This window comes from Podarcis pityusensis (assembly GCF_964106645.2).
Source record: "Podarcis pityusensis genome assembly, chromosome: 6".
Lineage (NCBI taxonomy): Eukaryota > Metazoa > Chordata > Lepidosauria > Squamata > Lacertidae > Podarcis > Podarcis pityusensis.
The window spans coordinates 56,494,310-56,516,579 of NC_138030.1; the positions used below are offsets into that span (position 1 = coordinate 56,494,310).

A 22,270-nucleotide genomic window follows, 5' to 3' on the forward strand; every position below is an offset into this window, starting at 1 on the left:
CCTAGGGGCTCTCTTTTTTTGAATGATTTGACTGAATGACATCACTTTTATCTGTTATCTGTTCTGGCCCCGGAAACCCAGAGGGGACTGTCCATCACTCAGGCGGGCTGCCAGCCTATACCCACTTATCGGGAAGAGCAAGGGGCACTGAATTCAATGGAAACTCCTGTCTGATAGCGTTGCACGACCAATGCCATCTTTGCTCGGGCATGTTGGAAGGCTTCCCGGGTGCCGGAGCGCGTCTCCTTTAAAGGAGGCGGGAGCTGTGTGGGTGTTTGCTGGTGTTTCTTTCGTTTTTTTCCGCCGGCTCCGCCGAGGCAAATTCACTTCCAGGTCGAGGGTGGCAGCTGGGCTGGGGGGCCCCGGCTCGCTCCTGTCGCTGGTCGGGGCCCGCCCCTGAAGAGCAGCAACAGCAACAGCAGCAAGAGACTTGAGGACGGAGGGTCCCCGGCGCAGAAATGGTGAGGGGGCCGGGAGAGCGTGGCTCGGGGGTGGGAAGAGGAGAGCGCCGAGTATGTACGGAGAGGGAGGAGGGGGTGGGAGAAGCAGCCGCTTGGATTTCAGACCGATGGAAAAATCCGGAATACTCTTCCCTCCCCCTACACCGGTATACCTATCTGAGCCGTCACAAATGCGGATCTTGCTTTGGCAAAGGCAAGAATCGCTTACCCGTCAGCCTCCATCTACCCAGACGGGGAGGGGGATTTTTGCGCGCGTGGAAGCCTGCCCAGTTTGGTCAACCGCGAGGTGGTTAATGGGTGTTAGCGGGGTGGTTCGTCTCTGCCAGCCCACCTGAATAGGCATAAGGAGAGCGTGGGGCGGAGGCGGGATGCGAATAAACCTGGTGGGAACTGGAGGGTAGCGCTAGGATCAGGCGATTGGAACAGGGGAGAGTTCCCCGAGGGAAGTGCTTGGGAATATGGCATGCTCAAGAGAAGGCTCTGCATCTCGACCAGCAGATACCTGCCCCCCATTCCTATGCACCATTTGCTGCTGCGAATTAGAAACACTATTCCTGCTGTAAACATAACATTGAAAGTTGAGGCTGGGAAGACCCGCTCTTAAGTCACCTTGATGGAGAGTCTGACAGGCCACTGGAAGCAAAGGAACAGATAACCAAGTGATCTTGGCCTAGTAGATCCTGGTTTTGGCCTGGTTTTTGTAGCTATTGTAGTGCTGTTTTGTTGCCAGGCATCCCCGTGTGGTGAGAAAATAATCGCCAGCCTTCCTGGAAACTGAGAGGGGGCGGGCAAAGACTGACTGGGCCGTTTCATGTATTATTACAGTAGCCACACGGAGAATCCTGTGGGACACTGCTGCAGAGTGACAGACTTGCTGCAAAGAAAAATTCAATTTGGAAAACTGCTCACCACACAGGATAACCCTGTTGAACAGAGGATGTATTGGAGTACTAGGACTGGCTGATTTAATAAGCTCTTTTATACATTATCGCTGCAGCTTCTAGTAATGTCACACCACTTTTCACCCAGCAGCCTCCATGTGCTTACAGTAGCATGTTGTAACTTCATGCCACTGAAGGGGAGGAATTCTGTGGACTCTGCTGTGTTAACTGGGTTGCTAGATGCCTAGGAAGACGGTGGCCCTATATACTGAATAGTTTTGCAGAAGAGGGAATCTTTAAGACTGTATGGGCAGCTTTGGCACTGTATCTGATGCTACTGCTTTGTGAGTGAAAACAATTAACAATAGTAGTTAAACCATAATTTTTATATTAGGAAACAATGTGTATGGGAATGTTTAAGATATATCAGTTTGTCACATTTTCATCTCATAGCTATATAAAAATGGTCGTAAAAATAGCAGATTTTTTGAGTGCATGTGAAGTGGACATTGCAGTCCATTGGAATGTTTCAGACCACCCCAATCTCTGCAGAGCAGTGTGAGATTCCAGGAGTCTTGGCACACCAGAGACTGTAGTGTCTTTATTAAATATGGTTTATTTACACAAATTTACACCTGAGTCCATCTGGAAAGAGGGTTCCGGGCATCACATATCAAGAGGGGCTTGCTCCCCACAGCAGCGTAGCATTGGATTCAAAGGTAGCCAAAACACCATCTCTCTGTCTCCTCCACACAGCTGGTCTAACCATCAGCCCGCATGGCATCTTGTTCCCCCCTCTTTCCCCAAATCCTTGCTAAAATGCAACCCCCCGCCCCAATTTGCAGTTTAATATTGTAGAACTCTGTCATACAATTTTGCTGAACATGCTTATTGCCCCTAGAGTTCAGCACTTTAGGATGAACAATAATGGTCCTTATCTGTGTGACAATTATGCTAGAAAATATAACCTACCATTTTGTTGTTTTTAAACTGAATGGTTACTCTTTTAAGATACTTTTGAGTGTGAGACACAACACAGTGTTGGGATGTGGACAGTCATGTGAATCTGAAGCTTTCCATTTGCTCACCATAGAGAAATCGCTACATAAAGAATGCAATTCCAGTTAGACTAGCAGTGCATTTCTTAAGACACAGTAGTTTGCCTTATTTTCTTTTAAATAATAAGATTCTGAAGCAAATCTGATTTTAAATGAATATATATTAAGTGGCAGAATGGAGCTGTATTTTAAGTTCTCTTGTCTGCCCCCTCTCCACTCACTCCCTGGTTCAGAATGAAGGAGAAACATTAAAATTGTAGTTTCACAGCTTTATCACAGCTAGGATTATTGCTTTTCAAGAAGGCTTTAAATAATTCTAATGAATTTGGGAATGCTGTGGTGGCGGCCATAGATCAAATTATAGTTCAGCTACTGAAAATAGTGACTGGCTGCTGAGGTCCACCCCCCTTATTGTGTAATTAATCAGAGAGTTGTGGTCCTTGGCATAACATAAGAAAGTAATGATCTATATTTAATAAATAATCTAGAAATCATTTTGTCAAAACACATACATTTACTTCGTATATATTATTTAAATAGAACACTTTCTTAAGATGAGTGCCTGGAACTGTTCTGAGAAAGTGAAGTTGAATAACATCCTCAATTCTTAGAACAGCCTGATCCAAGAGGGCAAGTTCAATGGGTTGTGCTTCAGGGAATTAACACCTGATCCATGTATTCTATTAACCCAGTCCCCATGAACCAGATTGTTATCAAGGGCTGCTGATCCTGCAGCAGTGCAATCTTAATGGATGCCTGTCTTCTTTTAAACCCTTTAAACTTTTATACCATCATCATTGCCATCAATATGTTTGTTACGACGACGACAGTTATAAACTTCTTTCATAGTTGACAGTTGCACCAGTCTCCCTTGCTCAATGTTTTGCTTAACGTGTAGACCAAATACAGGGCCTGTGCTGAGAATATCCTAATGCTAATAGACTCTTGACTTTTGTTATTCCATGTAAGAAAACACATTCCATAGGGGTCATTAATTCTACTTCCTCTGCCAAACATTATTTCTTCTTCTTCTTCTCCTTCTTCTTCTTTTGTTGTCCTACCACAGCTGCTGGCAGAGAATGCCAAATCTAAAAATCAAAGTGAAAATAAATTTGCATTAAAATTTCACATTCCTTCACAAGCCAAAATATGTCTGTGCTGCTGGTATGTTTCTTTGTGCTGGAAGGTTTTGTAGAATGAAATTGTGATTTATATACAAAAATAGCTTGTGGGTAGCTGCTGCTGCTATTAAGAACTCTGGTCTAATTATTTTTAGTAGCTGCATATTCCCACAAGAATAATAAATTGACTGCTATAAGTTTGAAGCTTCTGAGACTATTACTTTATAATTATTTAAAGTTTTGAAAACATTAATGTTCATCAGAATCACAAAACACATGCATTTTTCACCAAATGGATATTCTCTGCCTACTTTCAAGTTATCACTGACTGAGAATATCCTTTTAGCCAGACAATCATTACTGATCTCATTAGATTTTTCAAGCAGCAATGTGTGATTTGTTGTTGTTTAGTCATTTAGTTGTGTCTGATTCTTCGTGGCCCCATGGACCAGAGCACTGATTAGGGCTGGTTATTTTCATGAGCAAAGCACACTTGCTATCAGTAGGTGGAACTTTTTCTCTTGATCCATTCAGCTTCTAATCTTTGACCCACCTTGCTGACTCACTGTAGCTTATTTAATCAGTGGGGGAGAAATTCCTAGTAGTGGTAGCCTACCCCCCGAAATGTTATTGCTCTGTGACCTATGGGTGCAATCTTCAGACCACAATCTGTTTTTGTGCAGTTCGTTGTTTGCTCAGTTATCACAGCCACAATGCTGATAACTCTAAGTACTTATTGCTTTTTCTTCTTCTAGCAATAAGATACTTTTTTATGTTGCACAATTGTAATACATGTTCAAAAACCAAGATTCAGCGGTGTTATTGTTTTCTGGAGGAACGGTAAAGCTCTGCAGGAGATGTGTGTGGTTGAAATTTAAATTCCCTTGCGCATGTAGCTAAGATTTCATTTTCAAATTAAAGGGAACTGCATATGCTGTGCCTTTATAAGGACTGAATGTGTTTTGTTTAACTGCTGGTTTGAGTTTATCAAGACACTTATGTGAGGCAGATGAAACAAAATAACAGAAGATATTAAGCTGAAATAAAAGGGAAGTGCTGTTAAGCCAAGTTGGTGCACTGGGAAGAAATTAGCACTACTATTTTTAAAATTGGCTGGGGGAGTATGTGCAAGCCCACTGAGCCTGCTTTTTGTCTGTGGTGAAGGTGATTCACAGTGTTTGTATTATTCCCTTAAAGCTTTAGTGAAAGCTAAAGTACTGAACATTGCAGGCTTACATATAGGATATGTAAGTAAAATAGTAAATAACCTGGGCAATTCTTTGTATTAAGAAGGCGGCCTGATGTTATAGTCCTTGACTATCTTGGCTTTATTTAAAATGATACATGCATCATTAGACCATGGAAATGGGGAAAGAAACAAAGCCAAGGAATCATTGTAGCTATATTTCAAAAGGGAAGTTGAATAACTTTCCTGTGTTCTGTGGTGGAATCTACACACATTTAAAAACCATTCTGAAAATGCTTGCTTTAAAGCATTTTTAAAAATACATTGAATTTTCCTTAAGGCTCACCATCACCATCTAGTGTCATGTTGTATATTTCACTTAAAACACACTTAAAACATTTTATTTGCAGCTGTATAGCTGAGTCCTGTGTCTTCCATGTGTTTTCTGACATCTTACTTCAGCAACTTTGTTAAAAGATTTAAAAATCTGGTTTAAACACTAACAGTTGATGGTTTGATATGAAAAACTTAATAGGGCATAGTTTGTTTATGATTTTCAGTTTTATACATTTCAATAATTTTACAATCATTTTAACATTTTTAAACTCTATTTCCTTTCCCTCTTTCTGAGGTTCCTTAACTTTATTTTTAATATTTTCTGCATATCCAAATTAACTTAATTTACTCATTTATTCATCTACTTTAAATATATACTCTTCTAAAACTGCAGGCTATTACAGTAATCCTGCCAATATTCTTATCTGTTTACAACTTGCTGTAATTCCATGATTGTCACCAGTGCATTCAAAATTGTCATTTTATCAATTGGTATTTTAGGTATTCCACTGTCCTCTAGATATTTTTTGTATTTCATCTAAATTGCCCTGTTCCACTTGTTATAATTATGTATAAAATCTCACGAATTGATCTCTTATGTCTTTAGGATTTTCCACAACTCTACCTCCTATATTAATTTTATATAGGATTTCTCTTGCCTTTTTTATTTGCTATACTCATAATTTCCATGGTTTATTAGCCTTAGGGTATAGGAAGAGAAAGGTGAGCTTGAGCAACTGAATCCTATCTTAAAAACCATAATCCATGGAATAAAAAAAGAGTTGTAAAGCTCTAAGTTGCTTGAGCCAGTTTAGTTGAACATATTACTGTACTCCTAGTCATCAAATCAGGATTGTACTTCCAGCAGAAAATTGTAGCGTTTACATATTGACTGTGAGTCCTGGAAGACCTGCTCCCTGCCTTTTCCCACCTGGCCTGGAAGGAGGGCAGGACCTTGACTGACTCCAGCTACAAAAGCTGAAGCTGCTGAAGAGGCCAGACACCATCTTGACAGGCTCATAGTTAAATGTGCATTCTGTAGTTCGCCTCCTTTGTGATGTTTGATTTTGAAATCTTTAAGATAACGTTTTAGTTTCCTGTTAATTATGTTGCTTTGAATGTATACTTTATATTCAACTTTCTTGTGTAATATTTTATTATAGATTGTTTTATGTGAAGTTTTAGTGTAGGTTGTAAACCTCTTTGAGATGTTTTCTTAAAAATATAGTCGTATAGCAATGAGACATGAATAATAATACTGATAATATACTACTACTACTACTACTACTAATTTTGCACTTAAATACAATTCTATGCATTATTCTTCAGAATTTCCTGGCTCTTATGGTGCCAGGGAATATCCTTGCCACTTGCATGAGAGCATTATGAATGCATAATTCTTGGTCCCTGCCACTTCTGACCCCTCTATATTTTTCTGCAATAATTGGGGAAGGACAGGGTAAAGATACCTTGTCTTCTCATCCCTCCTAGCCCCAGTGCTACAGAAGAGCCCTATTGAATCTGAACCAAAGGCCCATCTAGTTCAGCATCCTGTCCTGTTCTCATAGTGGCCAGCCAGATTTCTCTCTCTCTTTTTGCTATTACTGCAACTAATAATTATGATAAGTGCTTATCATTACTTATCTCATTTATAAATTGCTTCCTATGAAGCACCTCAAAGTTATTTCAAATTACAATAAAAATATGCAAAACAACTACGTAAAATCCAATACAGATGCTGACAAGGATAAAAATTCCACTTAGAAGTCTTGTTCAAAGAGGAAAGTCTTTAACATGTAGCCTGAGGACAAGAGATGGTGTCTGTCTAATATGTAGGGGAAGTACCAAATGGCAGGTGTTGCCACGCTAAAGACTCAATTTTGACATCATGCGCAATGAACCTCTTCGTAGAATGGCCTCCTCAAGGTGCCCCCTTCTGCAGAATGCAGTCATTAGTCAGGTATATAAGGGATGAGACAACTACCTCTGTGAAACCCGCAGGCAGGAAGTGAGTGCAACATCATCCTCTCCACTTGTGATTCCCAGCAACTGGTATTCAGAGGCAGAGTACTAGAGGTAGGGCATAGCCATTGTGCCTGGTAGCCTTTGCTACCTTTATGTCCTCCATGGCTTTGTCTTAATTTATTTCCACTCTGACAATAAATGATTCTTAGGGCTGTAACTTGCAATTACTTCATTTCAGCCAATTTGTATTGTCTCAACTTTTTACATGCATGTGTAAAAGACTATTCCTATCATTGTCACATAAAACACCCTTCGAGTCCAATTTCTGCCTCCCAAAGGATCCTTTTAGCGGTGGTTGGAATTGTTCGCCCCTCACCCAGACCCTTCTGACAGTGATGGGAGCTTGCCCCCCACTGCAAATGATTTGTGGGGAGTTACTTGTTTTGTGATGGACTGTTGCTTTTCCTAAAAAACAATAAAATATCTGGCATTTTCTTTCTTTGTAACAGGAAGAGGCTTCACCATATTCTCTGCTTGACATCTGCTTAAATTACCTAACTTCCGACCTAGAGAAGTTTTGTACAGAAAGGCATGATGGTTCACTATGTTTGCAAGAGCCTGGAATATTTCCACAAGAAGTGGCTGACCGATTGCTGCGAACGATGGCATTTCACGGTAAACGAATTCACCTGGCGGTTCTGATTAAATGGAATGTTTGGAAATAGTGATTTGATTTACCTGCATGTTTGGACACATGACATCGTTCTTTGGCGCTGCTTCAGCAGCTGTGGCACAAGTCAGATTTGTGCCATTAGATCTAATTGAGCCCTCTAGGTTAGGCAAGTAAGGCAGAGTCACAAGACTCTGCTACACTTAACTACTGAAAATTCATTTGTGCTGTTGAAAATCCTGGATGCAGAGTTGCACTCATTTCATAATATTTAGGGCTCAGTTAACTTCAGTATCTCTCCCTATCATGTCCCCTCTTTGCTTACATCTTTCTCTGCTGGAAAAAAGCCCTTGCATTGTACAGTTGAGACTGCACATTGATTCTATGGGAGTCGTATGGGCACTGCGCGCTGGATCCTGTATGGCAATCTTATCTTTTCTATGCTGAAACTTGGCATACATTGTGGGTACCAAGCTTCAGCATGGCAAATGGTAGGATTATGTTGATGATGTTTCTCCAGTACCACATACCTGTTGAAACCACTCTTGAGGGGGAAAAGGGAGGTTATCAGAATCAGGAGTGCATAAAACTCTCTCCTCTTCTCTGGCAAGCCTGTCCTTCTGTTCTAGGCCCAGTCTCTTTTTTCCAGTTTAAAAACAAAATCTGTGATAAGTTTGTTTGTTTACTGTTCTTCTCTCCCACCCCAGGACTGCTGAATGAAGCAACAGTGGGCATTTTTCGAGGGAATCAGATGCGCTTGAAACGAGCTTGTATCCGGAAAGCAAAAATCTCTGCAGTGGCTTTTCGGAAAGCGTTTTGCCACCATAAGCTGGTGGAGCTCGATGCCACTAAAGTGAATGCAGACATTACGATCACAGACATCATCAGTGGACTTGGCAGCAATAAATGGATCCAGCAAAACCTTCAATGCCTTGTGCTGAACTCATTAACTCTTTCCTTGGAAGACCCCTACGAAAGGTGCTTCAGTCAGCTGATGGGTCTCCGTGCTTTGAGCATTACCAATGTTCTCTTTTACAATGAAGACCTAGCGGACGTGGCTTCGCTTCCCAGATTAGAAAGCTTGGATATATCCAACACCTCAGTCACCGACATAACTGCACTGCTCGCCTGCAAGGATCGCCTCAAGTCTCTCACCATGCACCACCTGAAATGCTTGAAAATGACAACCACTCAGATTCTGGATGTCATCAGAGAGTTAAAATTCCTGAATCACCTTGACATTTCGGACGATAAACAGTTCACATCTGATATTGCACTTCGTTTGTTAGAACAGAAAGACATATTGCCCAACCTTACATCTTTGGACATTTCAGGAAGGAAGCATGTTACTGATGAAGCTGTAGAAGCATTTGTTAAACAGCGACCCTCAATGCAGTTTGTGGGCCTGCTGGCTACGGATGCTGGCTACTCATTATTTCTCTCTGGCGAAGGAAACTTAAAGGTTGGTATTTGTTTGTTACACAATTCTAAATAGTTGTCAACTAAGTTTGACTTGCCGGGGGGCGGGGCTCAGAGCTTCAAATCCTGGTGCTTAATGGGTCAGTTCTAATGGCAGTGTGTGTGTGTGTGTGTGTGTGAGTGAGAGAGAGAGAGAGAGAGAGAGAGAGAGATCATTGGCTTCAGAGTGCTGCTAAACCACCGAGCCCATAGATCAGCAAAAGGTCTACCACTCTGACAGTGTCATCGTTCACATTTTGCAGCATGAAAAGAACTAAATCTGCCCCCTCCACCAAATCTTGCAGCTGGGACTGAGGTGGAGCCCTGCAGGCTTTCCTCATTTCCAAAATGTATTGTTGGGAAATCAAGCCACTGCCATCCATGTCTCTCTGTCTCTCAGCAGCAATTTACTGTATTCTGCTTGTTCTACTGCCCTCTTTACTCTGGGATTCGGTTGGTTGGTTCACTAAGGCTCATAGCTGTCAAAGTTTCCCTTTTTTAAAGGGAAATTCCCTTATTCCGAATAGGATTCCTCGCAAGAAAAGGGAAAAGTGGACAGCTATGCTAAGGCTCTGTGCACTGCTTCTTCCTCGTATAAACATCACTCATTGCCTGTTAGATTGGGTTACTGTTGTTGTTTTTTCATTGTAAGTTCCTCAGAGGTCTCAGTGGGAACATATGACAGGGTAGAAATTTCATAAATGCATAGTAGAATTATGCGCATGTAGAACATGAATCAAAGCAGCAGGCATGCCACCCCATTTTCCTGAGAATCTTCCACTCAAAGGTATTGCTACAAAAAACCTCTCAAACGGCCCTTTCTGCGTAGGAAATAGAGGCTTGTTTAGAGGGGAAATGGCACGTGTGCATGTATATTATTATTTTCTTTTTCTTTTTCTGCTCCTTAACAGTTCTTGAGGAAAAACTGTGGTGTATAGGTTTTGAGGGGCATTATCTGATTGTTTACAGTTTCTCTGAGATGCCGTTTTTAAGGGTAAAAGTTTAAGAGAAATGCAAGTGCTCATAGATGGTGTGCTGTCTTTGCCCCTGTAGAACACAGCGTGAGAGAGGCTAGTCCCCCAAGAGTGCTTACCTCTTCTTCTGCAGCCTCATTTGTCAATTTCCTTTCCTTATGGTGTATAAAATTAGTTAACCTGTTCTTAAAAGCCCCAGCACCATAGCAATGACCGTAAGTTCAGCTGCTTTTATTGGCTGGGAGAGGACTATTGCTCAGCTGTTCCCACCACCCACCACCTCCTGCCGAGGCGCACAGCAGGGAGAAGTGCCTGGTGCTGTGCTACTCTCCTTGAAGAAATGGAGAATAATTCCTTGCCCAGCAGCAAAGGAAATGGTGAAATGGTCATTCTGTACCTGTTAGTATGTTGTCTTTTGCAGCCCATGATCAACGTTACCTCTCTGCCTAGTTGATAATTCTTGAAATACTGCATCTACATTTATAGAACTGTACTGCTCAGTTAGGTCTGTAAAGACATGATTGGTAGCAATTTGTTAGCCGTGCATACAATATATAAATGGCACTGTAGATTGCATGAAGAGCAAAGACTGTTTTACTTATGCTTGATTGTCATATAAAACTGAGTGGAAACCTCAGTTCAGCAGAAATTGTCATACAACAACAAGAACAAGTAAACCTTGAAACATTTATATTATTTAATTACTTCAGCTTTCTTTTGCCGCTACTGCAAACTCAGCGATGGAAAGAGGAGAAAATGCTGACAAAAGTGGACTGGCAGATGAAATTATTAGAGTATGCAGAGATGGCAAGATTGACAGGGAAAATCAGAACTCAGGAGGTTCAAAACTTCAACAGGGAATGGGACAAATATAGACTGTACTTAAAAGAACACTGTAATCACTTGAGTTCTATGACAGGCTTTTAGTAACTCTTGCAATGTTACAAAGACTTGGGATATTTTGGAGGACCATAATGTGGAAGAACTATAATATGCAGTTGATTTAGATATGTAAAGCACCCATGGAGGGGAGGAGGGAGGTCCTAAGATTCAGAAGAATCTTGTTTGATTTTAAAATTTAATGTGGTAAATGTGAAATTTATTTTGTAAAATCAATAAAAAAGTATATATTTAAAAAAACTACTGCAAACTCCAGTATGTTCTCTAGTATTTGTTCTTCTGTTCAAGGTGTCTGGAGAAGCCAATGAAACTCAGATTTCCGAAGCTCTGAAGCGTTACAGTGAGCGAGCATTCTTTGTGAGGGAGGCACTCTTTCATCTCTTCAACCTTACGCATATTATGGAAAAAACCAAACCAGAAATTCTAAAGGTAAAGCTATTTGAGACTGATAAGAAATCACCCTTTGCAGGCATCACTTTGTAAAGGTAACCTTGGGCTGTCTTCACTAAACTGCAGATAAAATCTAACAAAATGTGTGCGCACGCTGGTAAATTTGCAGGGGGTGGGAAGAGAAAAGAGGATACAATAAAGGTAAATAGTCAGAAGTTCAGATAAAAATGGATATACTATTTACATGGGTTATACTTACTTGAGGGGCATGAGGGCTATGTTGTGGAGAGAGAGAGAGAGAGAGAGAGAGAGATAAGATTGCCACTGGCATCGGGTTGGCCATTGTGAGAACAGGAAGTGGCGCTAGATGGGCCTTGGGTCTCATCTGGCAGGGCTGCTGTTACATTTTTGTGATGAAATGGTAGCCAACTCCATTTAGTTCTGTCTTTGAATGTGGGTCACTGCCAAACAGCTGTGACCAAAAGTAGAGATTGCTGAATCCTCCCCTCCCCTCTGTCTTAGTGGTTCAGCATGGCTGGGAGGTGGGGAAGAATGCCTGGATGTAATCTAATGTATATGATCAGAAAATATATGCAAGGAGCACAATATACCTGCAGGTGAGTACTCTGGGTTCTCCTTCTCAAACGTTCCTCAGACAGAATTTCTCTCCCACTGCCATAACAGTTTCCTCATAATTGCCACTCCTGGCAAATAAGAAGGAGAAAGGAGAGGGCAGGCCATCTGACTGATGTAGTCTCCATTCAGGGAATGAAATGGTTGCTCTGTTCCTCTTTGCTTTGGAAGTTTTAATGGTACTGCAACAGGTTTTGGGTGGCAATGTGTAGATCTGAAGCAATGGCTTGTTTAAAAGGCCTCAGGACGAGTTAAGCTTACTTTGCTTAGGATATTGGTGGCTGATTCTGCGCATGTGACTATGTGTATTAGGAAATTCTAATTTGACCTGTTTTGATTGATTCTTCCAGCTTGTAGTTATTGGGATGAGGAATCACCCTCTGAACTTGCCAGTGCAATTAGCAGCGAGTGCCTGTGTGTTTAACTTGACAAAACAAGATTTAGCTGCAGGCATGCCAGTTAGGGTCCTGGCAGATGTCACTCACTTGCTCCTTAAGGCCATGGAACACTTTCCCAATCACCAACAGGTAAGCCTCCTTTTCTCTTTCAAGATAAGGTGCTTGAATATTTCTGAACGCTGAACTTTTTTTTAAAAAAAAAGTATTTGAGTTCAAACTTCTTATACAAGATGAAATTAATGAGATGAAGAAACTAATGTTAAAACTGACTGCAAAGAACAGAAGTGAATGATGTCTAGTTGGAAATGTCTTCAGGCCAAATGGTTTCTGCTTTTCGAAACCATAAGTTATCCAATGTTAATCAATCTCAGGGTAGACCCATAAAAACTGATGGACCTAATTGGTCATATGCATTAATTTCAATGGGCTTACTCCGAGTATGATAAATATTGAAATCAACCCTGTGGATAGAATTCAATGTCACACTGTGATGAATGTTCTGCCTATGCAAGTACAGTAAGCCTGCAACTTGCTAACATTTAACTTGTACGCATTGAGCTCTGGTATACCTATGAGGAGGAGGAGACTGCAAGCTTTTGTTTCTAATTTAAATTAGTTGCATTTCTTAGCGCACTTGAAATCATTTTTATTCAAGAACATCTTTTGTTACTGGTTTTTAAATCTGTGTATATAACTAACTTTTATAAATCCTTTTAGGCATGCTCCTTTTTATATATAGACTACGTTGCTGGTATCTTAGTATTTTTATATATACTTCTGTAAGTCACTTTGTGAGAAGGTTTTATAAATGATATAGTATAATTCAAAAAAGTAAATTAAAAAACTTAAGTGCCTGGTAGACTCTGATAAATTATAAAGGTCTATGCACCTGTTCACACCATCCTGTTTCACTGTATTTCACTTCTAAGCAAATACATTTGCAAATGACATTATCAAATCATAAAAGGAATATTTGTGATTACTTAGATTCATCTTGAAAGAAGGAAATGCTCAAAATTCCTGCATGAGAAATATTCTGTTCTGAACCTTGCTTTGCTTTTCTGCAGCTGCAAAAGAACTGCCTTCTGTCACTGTGCAGTGACAGGATACTTCAGGATGTTCCATTTAACAGGTTAGTTTTACCTCCCAAGTTACAGAGAAGTAGGGAAAGTATTTCAGGTTGTTGAATGTCTTATGTCTCATTGCTTAGCAGTTTGCAAACTGCTTATTCCTCCTTGGAATATAACAAATTCTTATCAGAACTTGGGAACCAATTATTAAATAACTGTAACAGTTTAACTTTGACTGCATGTATACACTGTTATGAAATACATGTGTCCGTTTGCTAGATCCCGGTGGATTGCCATTTTCTTTTTGGATGCTGGTTTTAAAAACTTGGTTCTAAGCAAGGGTGTACAGTTTGACTGCACTGTACATCAAGAGACTGTGGATTTTGTGGATTAATGAAAGTGACTTGTATCATATGCAGAAGTCTGCCTAGTAGGGATGGCAATACTTAAGCATAAATGCCAATGAAGATTGTTACCTGCCAACTTCTGACTACGTTTGAGCCATTGTCCCTATTTATAGATATTAGAAAATCCACCTACTACCTTATGCTATAGCAGCGTGTAATTACATGCTACCTAAAGACGTGTGCATCATAGCTCTTGTAATCTCACTTTTAATGCAAACGTTTCTAGCCTTTTTTGTTTTGAGCACTTACTGGAAAAGGTTTGGAAAGGGGGATGGATATGGTTTCCAGAAGTTGCTCGCTCATGATTCATGTATCCATTCCCTCTTACTCTAGTCTCTGCACTCTTCCCTCTTTTTGACAGAGATCTGAATTTGTAACCCTCAGTAATACAAGAAAAGTTGTTTAATTCTCTCCTTGGTTTTTTGAGCGTATGTAGATGTACAAAGCACATGTTTGTCCCAATAATAATATTTTGTTGTTGTTGTTAGTCTGAGGCTAGTAGGAGTGAAAGTGTTGTTGGTTGTGCTTCAAGTCAGACAGCACAATGGGGGAGCAAGGAGCAAGCACACATTCTTGGTGTGTTGAAAACTGCCCCCCCCCCCAACTTTGTGGGTAGCCTGAAGCATAGCAGTGGGTTTGGCAAGCCTGCAGGATGAGAGTATAACCCTTGGGAAATATGCTACTGATTCTGACCACAAGCAGATTTGTGTGACCTGGGAGGAAGATGATGTTGGCACGGAGCCAATGCAGGTTGGTTTGCTGACTTTGTCACACCACTGAGGCTTTTTTTTAATCCCTCCCCAGCTGAAGTTCAGGGAGTTTGTGTCCCCAGTGTGTGTGCTTTAAGGAGACTGGGTGCCCATTCCTCCTTGCTTGTCAAAACATCAAGTCTTTAGCCTTGTGGCTAAATTCTATATAGGTACATTATGACAAATCATAAAGCACAACACAGAACCCAGCTCCGTATCTTTCAGTCATGAGGATTTGCTAAAAAAGTCCATAACTACCCATGCCAAATGTGTCGGCTTAGTAAAAACTCCTTTCATCAATCACTGACAAATTGGGATTTTTAGCACTTGTTGCTTATCAGCTCAATCCAAGGCCGTCCCCTGAAGATGGAGACAGTGGGTGGTGCGAAGACCAGCTCTATCACGTTGCTGCGCTGAAATGGCATGCTCCTTTTACAGTCTGATAAAGAAAACCAAACGGAAGCCATTTTGCTTATTATAAGTATCTAAGGCTGGTGTTTTAAAGTTTTTCTGTATACTTTTGTCCAGTGCTTTTTTTCTGGGGGGATGCATACCGCTAAACATTTTGTGAATCTTTGTACTTTTGTCCATTTACTATATTTATTTTTCCCGATTTGAAGTATTAAATGGCGATTTTCTTGAGTCAAAATGAGTATCCCTAAACATTTTTTTTGTAGGAAAAAAGCACTGCTTTTGTCTTTGTAGCAGTAACCTAGTCACTTCTGTTTCACTGCCAATAACAGATGGTATGGTTTTATTCCCCCCACCCCCAGATTTGTGAACTTTCTGTTGCCTTTCAGGTTTGAAGCAGCCAAGCTTGTCATGCAGTGGCTTTGTAACCATGAAGATCAGAATATGCAGAGAATGGCAGTGGCTATCATCTCCATTCTGGCTGCAAAGGTGGGATATTTTATTTTATTTGTTTTAAAAACTTGTTTCCTGCCCTTCATTGTAAGACCCCAGGGTGGGTTACAGCTGTAAACACCTAAAATGAGAAGCATAAAACACAGTTAAAGATCAATTATCTGCTAAACAGTTTCCCAGAGTGAAAAAGGGCCTGGAGAAAAAAACAAGCCTTCAATTGGTGTTTAAAACAAGACAATAATGGCACCAGCCAAGCCTCTAGGGCCAAGGTAGCTCTCTGATAGTGTCAATGACCCTCTGACTTCCCTCCCCACTGGCACTATCAGCAAGGCCTTCCCAATCAATCTCAACTCATGGGCAGGGACAGTATGGCAGGAAGCACTCCCATCAGGTGCCTGGATTCCAAGCCATGGAGGGCTCTATATGCCAAAAGCATGTAGCAAATAGGAGCACACATCTCTTAGGACTTGATGCTATATGGTCTCCAAATGTTGAACCTAACAAAACTCTGGCATCTGCATTTTGCATGCTGCCACATACAAACAGTATTCAAGGGCAACTCCAAGTAGAGTGTCCATTGCAGTCATTTAGAGAGAGGGTTATTAGGGCACGGTTCACTGTGGCTAGGCTACCCTGTCCTGGAACGGCTGTAGCTGGCAAGCTAGCTGTAGCTGGAAACAGGCCCTCTGTGCCACTGAAGCCACCCTGATTTCCAGAGACAAGGTGAATCTAGGAGTACCCTTGGACTATGAATCTGGATTGGGAGTGCACCCCAATCCAGAATAAGCCACCTACTTAATTCCTGGACTTGGGAACCACTAATCCAGAGTATCTCCTCCTTGTTTGGATTCAGTTTGTTCATTGGCCTTCATCTAGCCTGTTACTGCCTCTAGGACAGTGATCAAGCATCTACATAGCTTCACCTCATTCAGGTGGCAAAGAGAAGCAGAGCTGGGTGTCATCTGTGTACTAGTGGCACCTTGTCCTCAATCCTCTGATGACAACTCTACTAGCTTCATAAAGATGAAGACATAGGCGTCCCCAATGCAATGTTTGCACTTAAGTCCCAAGGCCCTTCTAACAGTAATCTGATATTTCTGCTTGTTTGCTTTTGCTTGTAGCTCTCAACAGAACAAACAGCTCAACTTGGTGCAGAGCTCTTCATTGTTAAGGTAAGTGAAGTGCTAGCACCTTTCTGAAACGCTATCGATTTGTAACACTCCATCTGCAATGTTGTTCCAGCTAACAGTGTTTTTTTAAACAAAATAAAAAATGGGCCTTGATATGACCAACTTAAAAATGTGTATTGGAAAAATGAGAATATTAAATGTTTTATGTTCTTTAAAAGTATTCTAATAAATATTAACCCATATGCCTGGTAGCCCCACTTAGCGGCAAATGTACAGGCAGAAGAGACTGGTGTGATTACTTCAAATCCAGGGTGGGGGCAGAATCCATTGAGTTTACTCCTGAACTTTGCTTTTGACCTCTAGCATCTGTGGATGTATTGCTGTTTCTGGTGTTGAAAGGTTAATCTCCTTTATTTATTAATCATTGTGCTCAAGAGGACAAAGTGCTCTTCAGTGTTTTACTTAGCAGGACTAACAGTGTGACATTAGAGGGGTAGACCATGCTGCTCAAATAAGTTAATGTGCAGGTTAATGTGCAGGCAGGCAGACAGCCTGTGGACTTGGTACCTGTGGCCCTCTAGACTAACTTCCACGTGACCCACTCCCTTGTCGGCCTTGGACCCATAAATCTGTGATGGATCTAGCGTTCATACATTCAATCTTCTAAATTGGAGGAGAATTTGGCTTCTTGTATTAATTGTGAGCCTCCAACAGCTGGATTTTGAAATGTGAATGTCATTTGCAAAGGCACCTGTTTTTTCCTCTCTATCTCTTTTAGCAACTACTTCAAATTGTGAAGCAAAAAACTAACCAGAATGTAGTAGACACTACTCTTAAGTTTACACTGAGTGCACTTTGGAATCTTACTGATGAGTCCCCAACCACATGTCGGCACTTTATTGAAAACCAAGGGCTGGAACTCTTCATGAAAGTCTTGGAGGTGAGAGCTGACAGTTCTGTCTGCCAGTATGTGCCTGTCTATTTCTGTATCTGCAGATTCCAGCATCTGCACAGGGACCATGTAGGTTGCAGTGTGTAGGTCTGGCTGGGCAGCATCAGGTAGGGTCTCTCTGCTCATGATAGATAGAAACCTATAGCTGCCATAAAATAGTATCTGCCAAACCCACTGCAAATAAGACTGGGCAGGCTACTGCTAGCCCTGGGAAACGGGAGGAAAGCAATTGCAGGGGTTATTGGGCTCAGATGAGGTGCATCCTCTGCTGAACATCCTCTATGCCCACCCAATTCCCCTTCCCGAAACAATTGTTTCATAGGCTAAGGGGGATTGGTGGGCCTGGCCAAAAGCATTGTGGGAGGAAGGGGAAGAAGAGACAAATTGGGGTTGTCTCACCTCTGTTCTTGCGGCTGTTCCTTAAGAGGAAAATGCTTTCTGGAAGGCTTCTTCCTTCCTCTGCTCTGGGACCACTGGAGGAAAGCTTGGGAATGTGCCCATTCCCAAGAAGCAGCCATAGCAAAAGAGTGATGCGCCCCCTTCCATTCCTCTTAAGGCTCACTCCAGATCCTGCTCTTTTCCCTTCCCACAGTAGCCCCCTTAACTAAAAGGCTTGCAAGTGCTCTTTGGTGTATGCTTCTTTCTGTCCCAGCCCTTCTTAGTTTGGGGGCAGTGAAGCTGGGGTGTAGGGGCTGAACCTGCACTGTCAAGCCAATAATGAACTATTTAATGTGCAGAAACCCCACAATTCCCTGAGACTTTTCACAGGCACCTGCTTGTTCTAAAATAATAATTGGCTACAAATCACTTACTGAATGGTTGCATATACTTTGTTTTACTTTACAGTCTTTTCCATCGGAGTCTTCTGTACAACAAAAAGTGCTTGGCCTTCTGGTAAGATGAGTGGAAGAATATATATTTTACCAGGGCATTGGAAATGCCGGTTTTCTCTTCTCTCTGCCAACGTCTTCCCCTCACCATCCTGACATTTAACACTACACAGAATAAATTACTTTATATATAAGAAGACCCCCCCCCCCAAGTGGTATTTAACATGTAGACTGAACCATTGGGAGCAGTCATTAGGCAGTTTGGGGCCAGGTGTCATCATTATTTCTGATTTCACTTTGCTCTGTTTCTTCATAACATCTGAATTAGGAGAGGCTACATAGGCTTTGTGCCAGGGTCTAGATGCGGGCAAGTAAATTGAGTTTGAATTCCAGCAAGATAGAGGTGGGGGAGTGATTTCTGTGTCCGAGTGCCAGTTGCCCTTCATGTGAAGGAGTAGGTGTGCAGTTTGGAGCTGATCCTGGATCCAGCTCTGCCACTGGAGGTCCAGGCGACCATCTTCCATCCGCTTTGACTGGTGCAACAGTGGCAGCCATTCCTGTGGTCTGTGGAATAACTTGATCACAGTCATCCAGGTATTGGTAACTTCCCAAGAGTGGATTACTGCAGTGCACTTGCGGGGCTTCCCTTGCAGTGGGCCCAGAAGCTGCCATTAGTGCAGAATGCTGCATCGTGATTGCTGAACAGGAGTGAGATCTTGCAAGGATATTGCATCTCTGCTCAAAGGTCCGCACTGACTGCCAATTTACTGCTGAGCCATGTTCGAGGTCTTACTATTCGTATATAAAGCCCTTAACTACTTGGGACCAGTTCACTTGAGTGAGTGCCTTGCGCCCCACTCCCCCAAATATGTCTACTCAACCACTTTTGATTTGCAAAACTTGCACTCTAGCAAGTACCATACAACATGTTCTGCCTCTGTGGTGTAGTGGTTAAGAGCGGTAGACTCGTAATCTGGTGAACCGGGTTTGCATCTCCGCTCCTCCAAATGCTGCTGCTGGGTGACCTTGGGCTAGTCACACTTCTCTGAAGTCTCTCAGCCCCACTCACCTCACAGAGTGTTTGTTGTGGGGGAGGAAGGGAAAGGAGACTGTTAGCCGCTTTGAGACTCCTTTGGGTAGTGATAAAGTGGGATATCAAATCCAAACTCCTCTTCTCTGGAATACAGCTTTCAGAGTGGCAGTGCCTGTGCTCTGCCTGTGTTCTACCTGTTAATGTTAGGCAGACCCCTCCTTCTGCTAGTTTAGATACCTGATAAAAACTTTGGTTTCTGTAAGTCAGCCTGGACACATGAACAAGTTATGTATAACCGTTTTAAAACTTTGCTCATTTTACTTGTATACTGATAAATGTTTCAAATTGTTCTATGTACATCACTTTGGAGTTATTTGATTAAGCAGGTTTTCAAATTCTTATTTTCAAAAATGACAACCTAGTTTCATTTAGGGTTGTATGCAAATCCTCCCCCCCCCCCGAATTGTACAGTTATGCTCACAGATGGCTGGGAGTGGGGCATTTCCCCAACATTCAGTGTTTATGAGCCAAGATTTGTTGCCACTGTGGGAGGCCCTTACCTTTAGCAGTTGTGATGGGAACAAATTTTCTGTTTTATTTGTTAAAACTATGTTGCTGAAGATGTAGCCACTGTGTTCTTAAACCCCCCTCCCACCGGCAATGGCCTCCAAGCAGTGCCATTCATGGACAAGCGGTGGCAAAGCATGCAGGCCGCTCTGAGTTATTCATGCACTTGTCACTCTGATAACTTATCTGTAGTAATGATTGAAAATGTACAAGTTGGAGCAGGCCGATCCCAGCTTAGTCTAATTTGACATGAGACAGGTTTGACGTTCATTATGGCTTCAGCTTTTATGAAGAGAACAAGCATTTTAATGACAGATACCTTTGTATACACACACACACAACTGTTTTTCGTTCATTTTGAAATCCCTCCTTCTTGTTCCCCTGTAGAACAATATAGCAGAGGTTAAAGAGCTCCACTCGGAGCTTATGTGGAAAGACTTCATAGACCACATCAGCAAGCTGCTGCGCAGTGTTGAGGTGGAGGTGAGCTACTTCGCAGCAGGGATCATTGCTCACTTGATATCACGAGGAGAACAAGCCTGGACATTGAGCCGCAACCAGAGAACCTCGCTCCTAGAAGAGCTGGTACAGATGCAATTGAAAACACTGCCCATTGTTAACTCCAGAGCAATGTTGTTAACGCTATGAGTAATGGTGCTCCTTCCCTTGTCTTGCAGCATTCTGCCATTTTGAACTGGCCTACACCAGAATGTGAAATGGTGGCTTACAGGTAACTACAGACTTGACATAAACCTTGAGGAAATATGAAGGTTAACTTGCTGCACATTGTATTGTTTCTACCTTAGTTCAAGTGTTCTGGCTTATGACAAAGTCACATTGCTAGTTAACCATTAAAGCAGGGGTCAGCAAACTTTTTCAGCAGGGGGCCGGTCCACTGTCCCTCAGACATTGTGGGGGGCCGGACTATATTTTGGAAAAAAACAATGAACAAATTCCTATGCCCCACAAATAACCCAGAGATGCGTTTTAAATAAAAGGGCACATTCTACTCATGGAAAAACACGCTGATTCCTGGACCACCTGAGGGCTGGATTTAGAAGGTGATTGGGCCGGATTTGGCCCCCGGGCCTTAGGTTGCCTACCTATGCATTAAAGCTTCAAGCCTATATACATTTACCTGGGAATAAGGCCCAGTGAACTCAGGAGGAGTTATTTCTGAGTGGATGTGTGCAGGATTGCACCGTTCACTTGCAATGCCTCTGCAGTGCAATCCTGTGCATGCTTACTCAGAAGTAACTCCAGTTGTGTTCAGTGGTGGTTGTGCTCCAATATGCAAAGTATCATAGCCCTACTGAATTTAGTACTAATGCTGCTGAGACAGATTACAGCAATTAATATAATTGCTGTACATTCTAATGCTATGAACAGGCACATAAAATTACGCTGGCATTTTCTACTTGGAGGCCCACTGCGGCTTTTAGCAGGGAGGGATTGACTGGGCAGGTGTTGAAGAAAGTGGTACTGTAGTATGTGACTCTTCTGAAGAAAACCTCCGTAGACCTTGAGGTGTTAGATAACTGCCGCCCAGCCACAAATATTCAGGACATGAAGGACCATTTAGCTAATAATTAGTTGCTGCTGTTGTAATTCTGCCTGGCAACGTATTAACTGGGGGATGAACTACCACACAGATCTGTGTAAAATGTTTTTGCTTCTCCCCCCCCCCACATCTGGAGCAATAAGGGTGTGAAAAGAGCTGCTTAAGCTTTACCTTCAGACAGTTTTTCTGTTCAAAATTGCAATTTTTGGCTGATTTCCTTACTGCAAAGAAGATGCAGGCAACCCTTTCCTTGCACCATCCCTCTGCTCGAGGTTGCAGCCTCCAGAGTGTGATTTTTGTTTAAAAAAATACATGCAACGTATTGCATCTAGTTTGTGTCTAAAGATTTCTACCTGGTTTCTCTCCCTTCCTTTGTTGGAAGTACATATCCCTGTAGAAATGATATTGAAGGGGTGCAGTGATGAGATTTAGCTGCACATCAGACGGTGCCAGGCTGTGCGTGGATTCCTATGCCCATAGGTTAAGATGTTGTCTCCTCGTGTACTCCAGTTTGGAACAAGAACTGTAGGTCAGAAGAAAATGGAAGCAGTTCAGGCCTCTTTGATTACCCTCTTTTTCACAAGCTAGGTAGATATTTTAGTACAAAATAGGCTTATGTTTTAATCATGTTGCAAACATAGAGTGATGGCATCTCTGCTTTTTATCCTCGTGAACA

At 42.0% G+C, this 22,270-nt stretch overlaps 1 protein-coding gene and 1 long non-coding RNA gene across 4 annotated transcripts in view; one reads left to right on the top strand and one right to left on the bottom strand.

The window, feature by feature from the left end:
- Positions 1–22,270, top strand: part of ZYG11B (zyg-11 family member B, cell cycle regulator) — a 41,712-nt gene that overhangs the window by 16,353 nt on the left and 3,089 nt on the right. Inside the window, exons 4-14 of the mRNA XM_081010436.1 lie at positions 7,518–7,683; positions 8,386–9,140; positions 11,299–11,439; positions 12,384–12,560; positions 13,499–13,563; positions 15,458–15,557; positions 16,643–16,693; positions 17,430–17,591; positions 18,450–18,497; positions 20,421–20,618; positions 20,711–20,763. Of these exons, the coding sequence (XP_080866562.1) occupies positions 7,671–7,683; positions 8,386–9,140; positions 11,299–11,439; positions 12,384–12,560; positions 13,499–13,563; positions 15,458–15,557; positions 16,643–16,693; positions 17,430–17,591; positions 18,450–18,497; positions 20,421–20,618; positions 20,711–20,763 (1,763 nt within the window). The 5' untranslated portion in view covers positions 7,518–7,670. The remainder of the gene's footprint in view (positions 1–7,517; positions 7,684–8,385; positions 9,141–11,298; positions 11,440–12,383; positions 12,561–13,498; positions 13,564–15,457; positions 15,558–16,642; positions 16,694–17,429; positions 17,592–18,449; positions 18,498–20,420; positions 20,619–20,710; positions 20,764–22,270) is intronic.
- On the bottom strand, positions 1,288–22,263 carry LOC308479672. Of its 3 annotated transcripts, XR_013987779.1 has the most exons (4): positions 21,948–22,263; positions 18,003–18,076; positions 10,508–10,617; positions 1,288–3,488 (listed from the first exon to the last, which is right to left on the bottom strand). It is a non-coding gene; the product is annotated as an uncharacterized lncRNA (long non-coding RNA). The 3 variants fall into 3 exon arrangements; XR_013987780.1 differs by lacking the exon at positions 1,288–3,488 and having other exon boundaries at positions 9,150–10,617; XR_013987781.1 differs by lacking the exons at positions 1,288–3,488; positions 10,508–10,617 and adding an exon at positions 15,529–15,642.